Raw genomic sequence first — 18,268 nt, 5'->3', positions numbered from 1 at the left:
AGGCCACTTTTGCACATGTAAGGGTCTATCTCACTACCTGTATCCATAAATATGGGCTGCATATTTGACTACATTGTGTGCAAAGCATGCTCCTTAAGGACGTTAGGACTTTACTCATTCACCCAAGCCTTTCTTGGGGACATGGGCACTTCACAAGTTCCTGAGGCTGCAAGCACAACAAAATGGAACTTCTTCCAGCCTAATTTAACTATAAAATCTGATGATGTAACACCCACCCACACCCACATCACAAACCAAAGTGACATCACAAATACTAGAGATAATGGTTCAAAACTGTCTGCACGTGAGCCAAAAATCTAAACAAACTACAATTTGCTCATACATAACTGAGGCAGAGAAAGATAGGTGACTAGAAATATTAAAACAAACCAAAGCAAAACAACAACAAAAAAAGCAAAAGAGGAAAAGGGAAAAGAAAATATATATTTCTTCCCCCTACTAAGCTAGCTAAAATAAAATTTAAGGCAACTGAAATATGGTAAGGTGATTTTATTTTTTTATAGATGACATTTCTTAGAAGGCCAGGTCTCTTTAAGTGTGTGATTCTGATCTATCCAAATTGTTCCCTTGTTCTTGGCTGGTTCCAGGAATGGAAGTCAGCATCACTTACCTTGTGCTTTTGCCTTTAGGAAACCCAGGATTTCCAGCTGAGTGGCCCTTCTTGGCTCACGGTGGTCTGGTTAGAGAGTGTATTCAGGGTTTGGTAGAACTTTACGTGGCATCATTTCTGTCTTGCAGCAGCTCGAGGGGTGACTATAGCTCCTATAGGACTCTCTAGTGATCCTGTCTCCATTCCTTTTCTGTCCCCGCAGACAGGAATTGTCTTTGATTCCTTGTAAATGCTTCCCAAACCTCTGCTTCCAGCCCAAGCATTGCTGTGTTCTTTGGGAGCCTGAATATCATTGTGACCGTGTTTCCCTACTTGGTACAAAAGGCTCTGGGTGAGCGGGAGAGCAGATGGATAGATTTCTAAGAGCTGTGTGGAAGGGACGATGTGTAAAAAGGCGTTACTACTTTGCCTCCAAAGTGGGCCTTCTGGTCCCTGCTTGAGAACTGGTCTTGTTTTCATTCCCTTTTCTCTCCTTCTAATTCTAGCATCCAATCTATGTGAGACGAGAGCCCAGCATCCCCACATATGGGCTCCGTCGGTCCATCTTACTGAACACCAGGCTTCAGGACTGCTATGTGGACGCTCGGGCTCTCGCCAGCCCCTGGGTGGCCAGAGTGTGTGCAGAGCAGAACATCAGGTCCCCAGCACCAGGTACCACCTCTTCTTGGGAAGTCGTAAAGAATCCGTTCATTGCCAGTTCGGTCTCCCTGATTAAGCTGGTGCTCAGGCGACAGCTGAAAGATAAGTGTTGCCCAGGACCACGCAAGTTTGGAGAAGCAAAGCCCTCAAAGAGATTAAAGCCTAAGGACAATTCAGCAACGAAAGCCACGCAGCGGGGCAGGGTAAGAAACCCCATCACTTCCAAGGGCAAAGGGCCGGTGGGGCAGCGCCCTGGTTCACCCTCACCGAGGCTCAGGAAACCCGCAGGAGGCATCAGCAAGGTACGTGCGGCTGCCGGTGGAGAAGACCTGGGAGTGGGGACAGGGAAGCGTCAGCTAGGGACACTTACTGCTGAAGTGATTCATACAGACTGAAGGAAATCCTAAAGTTAAAGACAGGACTGTGGAGGTGGGGACAGGGATGCAGGGGAAGGTGACACAAGGGAGACAGCACAGGTCTGCGCTTGGGCTACTTATGCTCTGCCCAGTTCTACAGGACGCAGTGGCTTTCATAACCACAGGCTAAAGGAACTTAACGTGGAGGGAAAATAAGTGGGAAAAGCCAGGATATGGGCAGCGCCCTTAGGCACACCCCCCCCCCCCCCCGCCCCAAACATGGGAGGCGAGCCACAGATCGAGCCGTGAACTTAGACGCGGGGAACCTGGCATCCAGAGGCCCATCGCTCCACGGGGCCAGCTGAACCGCTTTAACTGTAGTTGAGGACAACCGTGGGCTTAGCTTCTTCCTGCCTCCGTCTTTGTCATGTACAAAATGGGGGAATGACAGTCCTTCCCCCATGGGGTTTCATGAGGATTGAGCTAATGTAATGCAAAGGGTTTTTGAACAGAACCTGGCACAGAGTAAACACGTAAGATCCCGCGTGGCATTCAGGAGGTGACACTGTGGCTTAGGAACCTTCTAACCCTGCTGGCTTGGGCAAACCCGTTCCAATTTCCTTGCCTTTAGATCTACCTCCTGCTGACCTTACAGGGTTATGGGGAAAGCACGCAGTGGCGTCCATGAGGAATTCCGTAAACCAGAACCCACTAGACAAATGTTGGTGGAGGCTGTAACCAAGTCTGGGACACAAATCCCAGATAATTATTCTGAGCTCCCTTCTCAAGTTTTAGCTTTGACTTCTCTGCTTTCTTCCTGGCCAGAGTAAAGAAAGTTCAAAGGAGAAAAAAGTAACTGTCCGCCAAGATCTTGAGAGCAGATATGCTGAACATGTGGCTGCCACCCAAGCACTACCCGGGGACACCGGGACAGCGGCCTGGAAGGGCCAAGCGTTGCTTCCTGAAACCAGAAAGAGACAGCAGTTGTCAGAGGACAAGCTAACCATCCACGGCCTCCCCATGGAGAGTTACAGGGCTCTGTACCACTCTGTGGTTGAGCCGATGCTGTGGAATCCTTCAGGGACCCCCAAAAGGTATAGCTTGGAGCTGGGCAAGGCCATCAAACAGAAGCTCTGGGAGGCTCTGCACAGTCAGGCTGCCACTCCCGAGGGTGCTCAGGACCCACTGCCTGGCAGGACGCAGCTGGAGGTCCACAAGGAGCCTGTGCCCAAGAAATGGCCCAAGTTAAAGAGTGAGAAATAGGAACAGGAGCTCACCAGCTTAGGATATTCTCTCCTAGATGTCTGAAAAATAAACACCACTTTGCACCTTCCACATAATCTCGGAGTGCTTTACAAATTAGTAACTCCCTCCCTGGGAAATAAGACCAATGGATATGAGATTCATTTCATACTGATGGCTGTTCTCTACTCTCTCATGATGAGGTCATTTTGAGGGCTAAATGCTTAGGGTCTTTTCCCTACAAGCTCCCTTTCCTTAATAGGGGTTTGAGGGTCTCTCAGTCGTTCAGGTAGGAAAAGGCCAGGCAGAGGAAGTCAACAGTTTAAATCCAACCCATGTTCCTTATTTTGAAAAGTGGACCATCACTGCCCTCACTCACTCCACATAGGGCTGAGCAGAAAAACCATGACCACCTCAAGGACATAATCTCACAGACTCTCCATCAGATGCTCCCTCATGACACCACCCCAGGCCCCAACAACACAAACTCTATGTAAATGGGAGAGGAAATCCTACAGATGTTTACATGAACAAGGAGGAAGTCAAAGGCATTGCTTCACGCAAACTTCTCCCTGGTGGGATCTATAGATCTTTACCATACAGAGCAATGACAACATGTAACGCATACTTGATAAAATTGTATTTTTTTTTTTTACAGTCATTTGTACAATTTGTTACAAAACCATAGAAGACTACAACTTGTTTGAAATCATTTTTGGTCGGCAAATATGTAAAATCTGTGTGCAATTATCATGTATTTACAGGGCCTCGTGTTAGTCATTTTCAATGATTATTCCAACAATGTCACGCTCTCAACATAAGACATGGCTTAAGATAAATATATTAGTAAATAAATATTCTGAGAACATATTTCCATAAATGAAATGTGCTGCTATACATATACAGAATATACATAAGTTGTTTTCTAGCCTTTAAAACATTAAAAAAAAATGGTAATGTTGGAGAAGGAGCCCTTAGACCATTTTATTACAAAATCTTTACAGCAAAGTCTTTACAAAATATCTTTTAAGTGCTATGGGAGAAATAAAAAACAAAACAAAACAAAACATTTTAAAATAGTGTCGTTAGACCAACACAATAGAGTCTATATAAAGAATAGAAAAAGGCAGGTCTGTTTAAAAAATAATACTCAGATTAGTAATTATTTTTTAGACCTCATTTTAAAAGCATTAGTCCTGCATGAGCTTTGAGTAGAAACTAGCAGCACATAAGGGAGGGTCTGAGTGGTGGGACAGCAGATTGGGCTTTATAAAATGGCTTGGGTTCAAGAGAGGTGGGAGAGATTGAGAGAGTCAGAGCCAGCATAGAGAGGTACCTTGTTGATCAGAATTCCCAAACCCCCATTATTTTTAACTGGTTCCAGTACTCTGCAGTTTACATGGCTGTCCTATACCCAGGGCTTGGCCATGGGGACCAGGCCTAACAGTCACAATCTGGCTTGGGGGTGGGCAGTGATGGTGCAGATTCTCAATGGAAAATGTGATGCTCCCAGTTTCCAAGGCTATATGACCCCAACACACCACTGAGAGGCCACTGACAAAGGTCATGATTACCGGAGTCTTAAAATCTTCAAAGAAGACATTTCTTTTGATTTAAATGGTGAGGCAATAATAGAGTTGTTCCTATATTCTGGTGACCTCCCTGTCTGGTGAATTTAAGACAATGGCTGATATTTAAAATTTTAACATTTTCACTTTTCTGCTTCTACTGCCCTGTAAAGTACAAAAATTAAATGTTGTTTCTTTTTGCCATCTGTAATTATTGCTCTTTCAAATGAAAATTGGACACATTTATTTTAATAAGCCCCGTGGAAGCCACATTATCTACTCATCTATTTATTGCTTAAGGCTATTGAGGAGTAGTTTCCCAGACTGGGCTAAAGAAAGCCACTTTGAGGGTATGGTTTCAGACAAAGGAGATAATGTGCACTCAAAGGCATTAAAAACAAAACGACAAAAAACAAAAATCTCAACAATGAGAAGCTGCTTTTTGCAGTTCATGTTAGAAGCCATACCCCCCACCCCCTTCCCTAAAACCACGTAATGCAAGCTGTTGTCCTCAGCAGCTGCTACTCCTGGCCTGAGAAATAAAGGCAGCCCGGATCACATGTCAACAGCTTAGGCGCTTCTCACACCCTCGCCAACAGGTGTGCTGGGCATAGGCCGGGGTGGGGGCGGGGGGCAGCAGCCCCCAAAGGACTATACCTCAGAGGCTGGAGGACAAATCTCACTGCATTGAGTTCCTAAATGGCAAATGGCTTGATCATTTGATGCTAGAATTTCTTTCTGTCAAAGCCTGGCTAGAAGGCTAAATGTCCTCATCACGGGCTGGGTTTAAAAAAAAAAAAAAAAAAAAAGCAAAAAGAATTGGGATACAGTGAGATTCTCAGTCAAAAACATTCTCATCTGGACCCTGGACTGACTTCCCCTGAACTTACTGGAGAGGCGGTATCACCATTGTTGAAGGGCAAGCCTGGGCAGTCTCTGTTTCCCCACTACAGGGGGGCTAGGCCATGAGGTTCCTATTCCGCAAATGAGCATTTCAGATGACAATAAATGGATAAAATGAAAGTGACCAGAGGAGTTAGTGAACACAAGGGGCTAATGTGATTAGTTTCTTCTTAAAAAAACAAACAAACAAAAAAAACCAAAAACAAAAAAACAAAAACAACAACAACAACAAAAAAAACCCTTTAAGAACAAGAAGTACATTGGACAAAAAGGATGACAATCCCTGATCTGAAATAGCTTTAAATAGATTCTCCCTTTTACAATGGAAACATCTTTTAAAAAAAAATGGTTTGGGTTTTAAAACTCTCCCTCCCTCTTAAAAACAAGAATAGCAAAAGGCTGGAAAAATATACAAAATCCTACCCTTTGGGTCTAAACTATCTGATAGTCTCTTTCTCTGTCTCACGGAGAATCAATACATAATAGTGCATTAGGTAGAAGGGATAGTAGACATTTGCAGGCGAGATGAGCAAGTTCAGCCATGAGGCAGCGGGCTGAATAACCCTGAAGCGGGGCTTCCATAGGGGATGGGATGGGAAATGCATCACTCCAACGGAGGGAGCTCGGTGCTGACCCCGTGGGGCCCCCCAGGAAGGCAGCCTCAGGACACTGGCTGTGCCCACACAGATGCCTGTGTGCAGGCACTCTCTAGCGCCCCCTGTCCCTTCTCTGGGTTAGTGAGACCACTTTCAGCCCCCCACCCCGCCCAGACACTAAGGCTGCAAAACGACATTCCTCCTGGGTGTTCATCCCCACACACCCCTTCCAACCATTTCTGCAGCCAGTGGCAGGAAGTCCAAGTTCAGGACTGTGAACTCTGTCCTTTCACCTAAGACGATGACCCGAAGGGACAGACGCTGGGCTGCATCATCCCTGTCACTCCGGGGCTTGTGTGGCAATGGCTTGTCCCAGCTCCTCAGAGCTGCAGACCTTCCGCCCTATTCCTAGCTGTTTCCGTCAGCTGCCTATAGGTGTGAGCTGGAGAGGCATGGCTTCTGAGAAGACCCGAAACTTTGTACGTTGGGATTTACCACAAGAAAGAAAGAGGCAGCATTGCATTGTTCCTCAGAGTTTGTACCCATATCAACTAGCTTTACTTCAAGTTTCTGGTTCATTTTCTAAGGCAGGTGTAGCCCTGAGCTTTTCAAAGGCCTGAGCTCCCTCCTGGGAGACAACAGTATCTACACGATGTGGTTCAATTAATGCAGCAGTGATTTCTTTTTTTTTTTTTTTTCTTTTTCAGCAAAAGTTGGCGGTTAGGGTTCTTTAAAATATATATTTAAATAACTTTTTACATTTACATATAATATCTTAAAAAACAAAGCAGAGAACTCAATCCCACACACCTCAGAACCCCAAGCACACACACTTTACAAAACAGAATATACCATGTTATCAAAAGAGGCAAAGGACTCAGAGAAATTTTGTCTGTTGGTTTGTTAATGGGGGTGGGGTGGGGGCAGTTTGCCACAGGTGGCTCACATTTTGGGTTGAGAAGGAGGGCTCTCTTTATTACCACTTTTGTGTGTTTGTCAATGCTAAAAAAAATTTTTTTTTTTTTCTGAAGGAAGTCAGAGCTTGGAGTCTCCATATAGTCCCCATTTCCACGTATGAGTTCCTTCTGAGCTCAGGCTCCCGTGCCACTGTCTGCTGGGCGAGATCTCTGTCCTAGAGAGAGAGAAAAATAATCAGAACTGGCCCTGGAGGCCCTGGGCACAATGCATGGGGACCAGGCAAGGGACCTGGGTGCCCATCCCCAGCATTACAGGCTCTCAGGAATTGACAGCTCACAATGCCACATGGACCATGTATGCTTTGAAAACAGAGTTCCTTTGCTGAGAGCTCCTCATGCTGTGCTGGGGGCACAGGTGCCTGCTAGACAGACAGGTGCCTGCTAGACAGCTTCCTTCATCTGGAGGTACAGAGACTTCTGGAAGCCCTTAGGTAGCATGAAAACACATACAACAGATGCGCATCTGGCACTGGTACAGGCCCTGGGAAGAAGAGAGGAGACCCCTTCCCAGAGCCCACAGACCCTCCCTCAGGTTGTGATAGCCCGGGAAATAAATAGAGGGTGTGACAGTGACCTTGGACAAGGCTGGAGGGTGTGATTTTAGCTCAGATCTGGAGAAGCAGCAGAGAAGTCTGGAAGTTGCAGTGAACTTGGATTGTTGGGGTAACAGGACAGAGGTCACAGGAAGCTCAAGTAGCAAGGAAGTGAGTGAAGCCGGAGGTAGTCCAAGGCAAGGGATAGGCAGGGGGCAGATCATACAGAAAGGGGTGAAGTTTACATTTTTAAAATTTAGAGGTAGTGGCAAGTCACTGAAGGGTTTTCTGGTGTAAAGACATGTATTTCTAAAAAGACCACTGGGGAAAAAATAAATAAATAAAAATAAAAATAAGACCACTGGGGCTCCCATACAGAATGGAAAGCTCAGAGCAGTGAGAGATCCATCAGGTCCCTGCCTTGGCCTTGGAGAAAGGAAACAGGTCTGGTCAGGGAGACGGCAGGTGGAAATGCGGGAGAGAGAAATTAGGGTGATACTTTGGAAGTGGAACGTGTAGTGGTGCTACTCAAAGATGCTGGACTGCTTGTTACTGACACAAAATGTTTGGAAACTTTATAGCAATTTGATGAGGTCTGCTGAATCGAATGACAATTCTGGACTTGGATTTTGCATGTTGTTTGCTAAGTTTCATTTTTCTGGGGATTTGATTTTCCGGACAAGGGTGAAAAATAAGCCCATGTGGTCCTCACAGGCAGGTTGAGAAGTCCAGGACGCTGGAATATGGAGGGTGGGGTGGGCTCAGGGATAGTGCCGGGTTTGGGCCTGAGCATCTGGGTGGGGAGCCTGGAGGAAGGGGGCGGCACGCAAAGGGAAGAATTTGAGAGTACTGCAGTGGACCTGACAGGGTGGGATGCTTGTGAGACTCAGAGAAACAGAAGGCCTAATGGGGGTCAAGGGTGCCTGGGTGGCTCAGTCGGTTAAGCATCTGCCTTTCACTCAGGTTATGATCCCAAAGTCCTGGGGTCAAGCCCCATGTCGGGTTCCCTGCTCAGTGGGGAGCCTGCTTCTCCCTCTCCCTTTCTCCACTGATTGTGCTCTCTCTCTCCCAAATAAATAAACACAATCTGTAAAAAAAAAAAAAAAAAAAAAAAAAAAAGAAAGAAAGCTTAATGGGTTTGGAACACAGGGCGGGGATTAAAACTTCAGAGGTCATTAGGTGCAGATGGCATTTAAAGTGGAGGGCACAGGGCAGCTGTGGTGGCTCAGCGGTTTAGCGCCGCCTTCAGTCCAGGGCCTGATCCTGGAGACCCGGGATCCAGTCCCACGTCAGGTTCCCTGCATGGAGCCTGCTTCTCCCTCTGCCTGTGTCTCTGCCTCTCTCTCTCTCTCTGTCTATCATGAATAAACAAATAAAATCTTCAGAAAAAATAAATAAAGTGGAGGGCACAAAGGAAGTCACTTAGAAAACAACTCGGAGAAAGAGGAGAACCCTGACTCTGGCCCACCGTCCTCTCCTGCTCTCACCTGCAGCCTCAGTGGCTGTGATGCTGGACTCCTGAGTGTCCTGGGGGGCACCAGGAAAGCCAGCCCTGGTGGCCTCTGCACCTTCCAGAGGGCAGCTGGGCGAGAGCAGCACCCCAGCCTGGCAGCACAGAACTGGTTCTTCTTCCCGGGCCACTCCTAGGCCTCTGTGGGGTCGCAGGGCATCCGGGCCCGGCGTCCCACCCCAGGGGCCGAGGCCACAAGTCCCTTGGCAGTCCGAGGGCAGGCCTAAGTCACCGTCCACATCCTCTGGAATGATGGGGATGCGCTGGCTCAGGTCCCGGGCCCCCGGGTGGCAGCCGGGCGGGGGCTCCTGGGCAAGCGCGTACTGCACGCTCACCGAGCAGTCCTCGTTGTAGCAGCCGCTGCCCCCTCCGCTGCCATGGGCCACCTGCTTTTCTTCATAGAAGCAGCAGGGCAGGCCCTCATATTTCACCCCATCTGTCCTGGGCAAATGGTCTGGGTGAAGGCCGTACAGGCCCTGGGGGCTTCCTGGCTGAGCTTCCCCGCCCGGGGCGCCCAGGAACAGTGTGCTGCCCCCGGCCACTCCGACGCTGGGCTCCAGTGTGGAGGGCTGGGGCTCGCAGCAGCAGGCACACGACAGCCCCTCGCGGGCCCCCTTCCAGGTCCTCCTGAGGTCCGGGGCAGCCCCAGGAGAAGCCTCGAGCCCCACTTCTGAGGTAGAGCTAGTGGGCCCCCTGTGCTCCAGGGAGGAGCTGCTGCTATAGTTCATCTCCAGGCTGCAGGTGGACAGCTGGTCCCCCGAGGGCGAGGCGGGGCCAGGCCAAGGCTCTCCCCGCCCTGCACCTTGACCGTGGGCCGCTGGGAGTTCGTCAGGTGGCGGGGAGCCCTCGAGGCACACGACAGGCCCCCGGCCTGAGCTGCCCGAGCCCCCCACGTCGCTGGTGCGACCGGGGCTCCGGCTGCGGTAGATGAAGGGGTCATAGTCACTGCTGAGGGAGCTGCGGAAGGTGGAGCAGCTCCCGTACACGCCCTGGTTGCTGACCTCGGTACAATCCACTACGGAGTCGCTGGAGGAGCAGTGGCATTGGCCCGAGCTGCTGCTGCTGCTGCTGTCGCTGCCAGGGCAGTCGGCCAGGTAGCCGCTGCACACTGAGCGGTGGCCGTGGTAGCAGCCGAAGCTGGACGTGCTGCCACTCTCGAGGTGGGAGGGTGGTGCCATGTGCACCACGGTGGGGAAGAGCAGGCTGCCGCCGCCACTCGGGGGGAAGGCACGGGATGGGCCCCGGGGGGTAAGGCCGGCGGGGGCCTGGCCCTCCTGCTCAGGGTAGCTGAGGCCCTGGAAGTAGTAGTGTTGGTACATGGTCTCGTACTGGGAGAAGCAAGCTGCCTTGGAGAAGCTGCGGCCGCTGAACTTGGGCCTGCGGAAGGGGTGAGCTGGCGAGTAGGCCCGGTGCTCCAGGCCGCAGCGGTGCGGGGCCAGGCTGTGGTCCAGGTGGAGGGGCGGGTAGCCGCGGATGTAGGTGGGGGTCTGTGGGGAATAGAGACTCTGCTCCCCGTGCCGGTCCACGGTCAGCAGGGTGACAGGGTTCCCGTGAGAGTCCATGCTTGTCCTGGTCGGGTAGGCGGGGATGGCGTTGGTCCTGTGCACGCGGCCGGGGTAGTGCACCGGCAGGATCACCCTCTGCTGCCGGCTGCGCGCGAGGTTGCTGGTCTCCACGCACACGGCGCTTGGGTTTCCCTTTTGCTCTGGGGAGAAGGGGGTAGGGGAGTCTAAGTCAGTGGGGCTGAGGACACGAGTGCCAGGGGCTGGAGGGATAAATGGGGGCAGACAGTGAAGCAGCAGGCTTGGTCACGTGCCCATGTGCCCAGTCTCAGGACTCGGGCCCCTTCTAAGCTGTCACCAAACCTGGCCACGCTGGCATAGGCTGACCCACTTCTCTGTCTGAAGGGCAGCCACACCTGTAAGGGCCCATTGCACACCTCCCTTCAGCCTGGCCTGACAAAGACATTAAGGGAGTTTGCACACAGCAACAAAGATACCAAGACGAAAGGCACGTTCCCTCTAGAAAACCAGCTATCTGGAGTATGTCCTGCATTCCGGCCCCCTCATCCAACACCACAGGTGATGCAGGAGTGCCACCACAACCCTGCCACCTCACATTCATCTCTTGTGGCATGGGAACAACCCCATGGTATTGGGCATGGGGGCATCATCACTGTCCTTCCCGCTAAGGAGATTACGGGCCTAAGGCCTGGAGAGGCCAGATGCCTTGCTCAAGGTCAGGAAGCTGGTTCACGTGAAAGCCAAAATGTGAACTTAGGGCGATGCTTCAGGCCAGACTCTCTTAAGGGTTTGGAGACTGAGTAAACTCCAAAACCAAGCCTCCCCCCCCCCCCAGGTCTGGAGGGCAATTCTCGCTCACCGGTCTGCAGCATGTGTCACACTCTTGCTAGGCATTCAGTAGGGACAGTGACTCTTCAGCAACAATGGAGGCAGATGACAATTACCTATGATGTTGTGCCGACAGTGGGGGCAGGTGTGGTGCTGCAGCAGCCATGGGTCCACGCACTTCCTGTGAAAGCGGTGAGTACAGGGGATAACCCGCAGCTCCTAGGAAGGGAGAGAGGACACGTGGCCTGAAGGCAGGACTCACGCGGAGAGCAGTCCTGCCTCCAGCCCCATATGTTCTTCTTCCTGAGGAGTACAGCATGGATCAAGAAGCCTTGTTCCTCATTGCAGTGCCAGAGGCTTCCTTCTCACTCACCTCCCCGCCTCTAGCAACAGGTGGACACCACTCCCTGGAGTCAGTACCCATGCCTGGCTTCTAGGGAAAAGCCACAACCATAGTCCTCAGCATTCAGGAAGGAAGCAGGCTCCTTTCTGGTTGCCAGAGGAAGGCATTCACATTCATTCCACACATCAGGGAAAACTAAAGCCAAGAGTTTCTGCAGCCCCAGGCATGTGGAGAGAAGACTAGGTATCCTCAGAGACCTTATGCATCTCTGGGGTGGTGGTTCCCTCCAGGCACTCTAACTGGGGATGAGTAGAAAGGATGCCCAGGATTTGTAATTGATAGGTGTGGCAGCAAAGGGGCAAAGCTCTCCTGTCTTCTCCTTCACTGGACCCTGAATACTCACCTGAGGGAACATGGTTTATGACAAAGCAGTCTATGTAGAGAGGAGGAGATGGGGCTTTCTAGAGTACAAGCACCTCTGGAGTTCCCAAGCCAAAGGACCCCTGCTCCACAGTTTGCTAATGTTACTTTGCTTTTTCATTCTCTGACCAGCTCAGTACAATAACGTTGAAATTAATACCTAACCTTGTTCCTGACCGTGGAAGAGTTCTACTTGTAACCTTCACGATCACCTGAAGCGCAGGTCAGTCTTGGGCCTCTGTCACAGGGTAGGCACAGAGAATGAAGTCACTTGCCCGAGATCACAAAGCTAGAACCTGCCTGGCCCAGGACTGCAATACAGGCAGTCAGCTCCTAAAGACCATTCAAAACTCTCTTAACTTAAAGGCCTCTGCAAAAACTCATTTGCACCCGATAGTCTATATGGGAGTGGAACACCTGCATTAAAGGGGCATCAAATGCCTGTAGCTGATTCTGAAGTGCTTTGTTCCCCACTCCCCAAAATGTATGTCTGCACGCCTCCCTCTGGGAAGATTAAGCAAACATGGCACAATGTTAACAAATGGTGATTCCAGGTGAATGACACATCATTCACTGTATGACTCATGCAGCTTTCCTGAAGGCGTGACATTTTCAGGATAAAAAGCTAGAAGAAAAAAGGGAAGGGGGCGGCATCATATCTCCTCGCCTACGTCAAAACACCCAGTGCTCCATGTGGCTTTGCAGGAGAGGTTTGCTTCCAGTCAAGTTTTCAGAAGAGGGATTCTAAGATTAAGTCAATATGTGTCAATGTTCTTAACACCAGACATTTTCTGGCCTACCATGAATTTCTGATCAATTTCTGAAATTACATGGGTGGAAGCTGGGTCCTCTGGAGAAAGCGTCTCTGCATTGTGGCCACTCACTTCTAGAGGAGCTAGAGTGTCTCAGGCCACCCCCTTGAGACCTAGGCATTTAAAACCCTTCTGCTCCTGCAAAGTTGTGTGAAAAGGACCTGGGGCCCCACCCTTCCAGGTCGTGTGTGCTTCTGTGGACCTGTCCACCTCATCCCCAGCCAGGATGGGCCCTGCCTGTCATTACCTCTCCATCAATGTACTTCTCCAGGCAGATGGCACAGTCGGACGTGGAGCTGCTGCTGAGTGTGTCCAGAGCTCCACAGCTCCCCTCCCGGCGCCCCTTACTCTTGGAGTTGAACTTTCTGGTTTCCATCTTCTCCAGAGCCTGTACAGCCAGCCTGTTCATGGAGTTCTGTGGCAGAATGTGTTAGGGTCTGTGTTAGGGTCCAGGACATATTTGTAGTGGTAGTCACCCCTAGAGCCATGGCACCCAATGCACGGGGACATGCGCTAGTCCTCTGTCAGACTTTTGACAAAATGTTAGAAATTAAGACTGCACAGATTTTTCAGACTCCTGAGTTGACTTGAACCCAGGCTCCTCCCACGTGGCAGTACCAGCAGAGATCTACTCTGCAAGACTCTGAGTTATTAACCTGCTCCGTGCCTTGGGTTCCTCCTCTTTACGCTGAAGAAAGCTCCGAGGGCAAATGAGACAATGAGCATGGGTGCCTGCCAAATGCAGCCACTGTTCTGTCGGGGTGATGGCCATTCACTTTGTGAGAAGGTGGTGATCCTCTCGACAGATTGCCTACCAACATCCACTGTCTCTCTCCTGAGGGGTCACGCAACATACGGGACAGTCTACATTCCCACTTACCCTCTCCATCAACCTCTACTCCCAAATCCTGCCTTCCTATGAGCACAGTGATATGGCAGCTGGGGCACAAAAGCGGCTACCCTGTTTACTGAGAACCGTCTGGAGAGCTTGGAAGATGCAGATTCAGATTCAGCAGGTCTGGGTATGGCCTGAGAGTCTGCATTTCTACTAAGCTCCCAGGTGACAACACTGGTGTCCAGATCATATCTGAAGAGCAAGGCTCTAGGGCTCTGTATTAACATTTAGACATTTCTTGAGAGAAGCTCCTAGATGGAAGCACTCCCAGTGCTCAGCCTTTGTGATTCTGGCCCTTTTAGAACAGAGAAGACATAGGGTGATAAGCTTTGCTCTCATTTTTCTCCATTTTTGCCACTCCCGGGTCACTGGCAAAGGGCCGCCGAGCTCAGGCCCCCACCCTGGCTTCCACTAGTGACAGGGCGGTGGGGATCTGCACTCACGGGCTGCTCGGGGGCATTACCTGACTGCGCCGCTGCTTCAGCTTGATTTTGACAAGGAGGATGAGGCAGACCAGGGAGACCACGACGAAGAATGCCAGGAAAATCCCCATATCAAAGTACTCAGTGGGTTGCTGGAACAGAACACAGACACACTGAGTCACAGGTCTCTTCTGCCTGTGACTTGTGTCAGCCCTGGTTGGGATAAGGTTGGGGCAACCTGAGTATGTTTCCCCTTGTTTGCAGGAAACACCTGGGGGTCTGCTCCACCCCAGGCAGTCCCTCATAGTGTGGCTAGGGGGAAGCGTGCAACAGTCTTGGCCAGGCCTCCTCACAGTCAAGAGAACTCCCACAGTAACGCCTAGCTCCCCATGGAATAGCGCAAAGTTTGCTGTAACTGGTAGGAGAGGTCCATCCAAATAAACACGAATATCGTATTTATGGGACAAAGGAGTGAGTGTCATGTTTTGAGGGAACAGTGATTACTAACCATGTAATTAATGGTTTACAGCAACTTAGAAAATTGTATGCTGCTTCCACAGATACCAGCTTCCACTACAGTGAGTCACATTTACCAAAGCGCTCGTTTTTCCTTTAAAAAGAAGCCAGCAAAGGCAGTTCTTCTGCAAATCCCTTCTACTTTGAGTTCTTATCTTTTCCTCGGGGCACACTGCCTCCAAAAACCTGGAAGCCACCTCATCTAGGACATGCGGTTAGCCAAGAGGAAGAGAGTTTTGCTAATTGAATGCTGCGGGTATCTAGATATTTTGTGTGAGCAAAAGGATCATCCTGTGTGTATCTGTGATAAGGTAATAAACCACATATATTTATAACCTGTCCCAGGTTCCCAGAATCTTCAGCCTGAGGTTTAGGCGGAAGATGCCAATGAAGAGTTACTGGCCAGCAGTGTCCCTTTGACACGCTCAAGAGAAGCCTTAACGCTATTCATCAACCGCCTAGAAGTCATAAACTTCAATCTCAGTAGAAAGTTAAGTGCTCCAGACTCAAATATAAGTTAGGGGTTTTCAATAATGCAATTATTGAAATGCAATTATTACCCTCCAGGAAGGAAGAAGTACAGGCTTTTTTCTTTAGTCTGGGTCAATGGAAGGAGGGAGACAAGGGAAGCCGGGTACTCTTTCCTTCGATCCTCCTCAGATTTTCAGAAGGAGGCAGGATGGGAAAAAAAAGAAAGACAGGAGGCTACCAAGAAGGAACACCAGATGGAAGAGATCAGAGACACCTTAGCACAAAATCATCTATTTCTGGAGGCACCTGGGTGGCTAAGTGGTTGGGTGTCTGCCTTTGGCTCAGGTAGTGATCCTGGGGTCCTGGGATCAAGTCCTGCAGTGGGCTCCCCACAGGGAGCTTGCTTCTCCCTCTGCCTCTGCCTCTCTCTCTCTATCTCTCATGAATAAATAAATAAAATCTTTTAAAAAATCATCTATTTATGGAAGGTCTTTTGGAGTCCTCTCTAAAGGAACATGGGTGGGGACGTGTGGGTGGCTTAGTTGGTTAAGCATCCAACTCTTGATTTTGGCTCAGGCCATGATCTCAGGGTGGTGAGATCGTGCTCTGTGTCAGGCTCTATGCTCAGCACAGAATCTACTTGAGACTCTCTCACTCTCCCTCTGACCCTCTCCCCATTCATGAACACTCTCTCTCAAACAAATAAAATCTTAAAAAATAATAAAGGTACACGGGTAACGTTTCTCCTTGGCCTCCAGCCTCATGTCTGATCTAAACTATAGGAACCTAGGCTATATCAGCATTTTAGACAGAAAGAAGACTGGAATAAAAGCCCAAAGGATGGGTGCCCGGATGAGTCTGGCCAGGGCTGACGGAGGCTTACTCGAGGAGGGCGGTGCTGAATCCTTGCTCGAGCTACTTTCTGTTTGTTGACAATGTTCATCAACTTGATGGCATCTGCACCCTTCACATACACCACTGGCCTCTTGAGCGGGTCTTCTGAGCCCTGGTTTAGCTGAGGAAGAAAAGACAGTTCTGGTTAAAAGACGTTCTTGCTTTAAGAAGCAAGAAAGAAGAGGAGAGGTTGAAGGAAAAGAATAGCTAATACCATTAGAAAATCCTGAAAGTCTTCAAGCATTATAGCCTTGGAGCTTCCAAAGGACAAGGCTGAGAATAAAGCCTGTTTTAGGACAGACTGGGCAGGCTGAAGGCCCAGAAGGGTCTCTGAAAATGCCCCCCAACCACTGACTTCCTGGCTTTTATCTCCTCTCAATGGCCTTGCTATGGAGTAGGAATGATGTCTAAACATGAGTTTCTAGTGCCAGCAGACAAGTGCAAAGCCCCGAAATGAGGGTGATGCCTGTGTGACAAGCCCAGCTAACTAAACGTGCTTCTCTTGGGGAGGCTGCCACACGGCGTGGCCCGAGGACTTTACCTGGTCAATAGCTTCGGGGTTTTCCGACACATCAAAGATGACCGCAGTGGCTCCCCGCTGCACTGCCCGCTTGGCCTGGCAGAGTTAAAAAGAAGAGGTTGGCACTCTTGGTCCTCTTACCTTTCCAAAGCTGGCCTTGGAAATCACACCTGTATTCGAATGCAGAAATCTGACAGTCACCAACTTCCGTGACTTTGGGCAAGTCACTAACTTGTCACTATAAAAAAGGGGACAATGCCACCTACATTGTACAGCTAATCTGAGAACCAGAGTTGTTAGACGAGGTGAAAATCAGTGCTTGATTCACCTTTGTCTTCCTATTTAGCCAAACATTAAAAACAAATCAACAACCTGCCCAGTCAGCACGAAGGTACTGGTTTCAGTATTTTCTGCTCTAAACACTGAGCCACTGGCAAACCAAAGTAGATGCCTTTGGTCCTTCTCTTGTGGTCCTTCTTCCTCCCTCTGTCAGCCAGCGCTGCAGTTAGGACAGCACACTGAGTATTTCCAAAGGAATCTCGAAATGGTCAATTTAAATAACTGACACAAGCCGAAGACCTTTGGAGATGCTGTCAGAGGAAAAAGCTATGAAAAAAAAAATGTAAATGGGGATTTAGAGCAGTTGGCTGCCAAACCTGGCTACACATCAAAAACCACTTGGGAAGTTTGTAAAGCAGATTTCCTGGCTTGAACCACAGAGACTGATTCAGCAGGGTTGGAGTGAGGCCCAGGAAACTGAGTTCTGGAAGTTTTTGGAGGGATTGGGATGATCCAACCACTTGGGGAACTATGGATCAGAGAGACACGATGAGACTGTTTTAGGAACAAATGTGAAAGGGGTGGGATTCTTTTTTGAGGGAGGATTCTTTCTATCCCAACAAATCTTCTAACGTCATGTTCAACTAAGCAGACAACAGGATAAAATCTGTGGAAGAACAAGACATAAGACCTAACCCTTGCTTTTAGGAACTGGAATCTTGTTAGAGAAGTTAGGAAACCTCTAAGTTTGGGGGTGGGGGGAGCGGTGAACAACAACAACAAAAATAAAACCCCAAACCTTCTATAAGATGGGAAAATAGTGGCTGGTGTTTAGAGATCAATTCCATGAACCAGAATGCTTGACGAAGAATACAATTTGAAGAATTCCTATTGAGAGAATAATCACTACAGGGAGGCAGCCTAAGGACGCTTCACTGATCCTAACTAGCTGACAAAGTGGCTGGACCAATGGCTTCTCAAGCCCACTAGAGGGCAGTCTTACCCCGCAGCTTTAACAAGACCATTCCCGTACCAGGCACCGAAGCAGCAGGACTGTCACATCCTCAGGGGCACTGCAAAGTCCCCAGCAACTAACTAGCTGAGCTGAGCCAAGCTGAGCCAGGGTGCCCTGGGTGTGTGCCACAGGAGCTGTCCTTCTGCCCCTGGGACTCCTCCGTGAACGGAGAATCCATGTATTTCAAGTCCCTTCTACCGCTTGTCCATCCCACCCCATTGCCTCACCAGCAAGCTGCAGACAGGAGTGACTCTCAGGAGCTATTCCTGGCTCTGCCTCTGACAAGCTGCCAATGGTGGGCAAGTCACTGAATCTGAGTCCCAGTCTCAGTTTCCCCACCTGTAAGAGGAGGAGGAAGCCTTCTGTGATTATCAC

The 18,268-nt window shown here is 49.6% G+C and overlaps 2 protein-coding genes across 5 annotated transcripts in view; one reads left to right on the top strand and one right to left on the bottom strand.

Annotated features, from left to right (window-relative positions):
- Nucleotides 1-289: 289 nt before the first annotated feature.
- Nucleotides 290-5,255, top strand: C26H22orf31 (chromosome 26 C22orf31 homolog). 2 transcript variants are annotated; one of them, XM_025474419.3, is made up of 3 exons: nt 290-499; nt 1,117-1,473; nt 2,452-5,255. In XM_025474419.3, exons 1-3 carry the CDS (start codon nt 497-499, stop codon nt 2,887-2,889), a joined length of 798 nt encoding a protein of 265 aa, XP_025330204.1. In that variant the 5' UTR covers nt 290-496; the 3' UTR covers nt 2,890-5,255. The 2 variants fall into 2 exon arrangements, with proteins under 2 accessions (XP_025330204.1, XP_025330203.1); XM_025474418.3 differs by having other exon boundaries at nt 291-499; nt 1,117-1,572.
- ZNRF3 (zinc and ring finger 3) overlaps nt 3,487-18,268 on the bottom strand; it is a 158,071-nt gene continuing 143,289 nt past the window's right edge. For all 3 annotated transcript variants that reach the window (XM_025474415.3, XM_025474416.3, XM_025474417.3), the window contains 7 exons: nt 16,621-16,695; nt 16,069-16,200; nt 14,240-14,350; nt 13,129-13,296; nt 11,423-11,525; nt 8,933-10,660; nt 3,487-7,067 (listed from right to left, as the gene is read on the bottom strand). In XM_025474415.3, coding sequence (XP_025330200.1) covers nt 7,027-7,067; nt 8,933-10,660; nt 11,423-11,525; nt 13,129-13,296; nt 14,240-14,350; nt 16,069-16,200; nt 16,621-16,695 — 2,358 coding nt within the window. In that variant the 3' untranslated portion in view covers nt 3,487-7,026. The remainder of the gene's footprint in view (nt 7,068-8,932; nt 10,661-11,422; nt 11,526-13,128; nt 13,297-14,239; nt 14,351-16,068; nt 16,201-16,620; nt 16,696-18,268) is intronic.

The sequence above is a fragment of the Canis lupus genome, chromosome 26, assembly GCF_003254725.2.
Source record: "Canis lupus dingo isolate Sandy chromosome 26, ASM325472v2, whole genome shotgun sequence".
In the NCBI taxonomy this organism is placed as follows: Eukaryota; Metazoa; Chordata; class Mammalia; order Carnivora; family Canidae; genus Canis; species Canis lupus.
This window is presented reverse-complemented; position numbering and strand designations above follow the sequence as displayed.

Coding starts and splice junctions, on each gene's coding strand:
- C26H22orf31 (XM_025474418.3), top strand. Junction 1,573..2,451: donor CCGCAGGAGGCATCAGCAAG/GTACGTGCGGCT, acceptor CTTCCTGGCCAG/AGTAAAGAAAGTTCAAAGGA.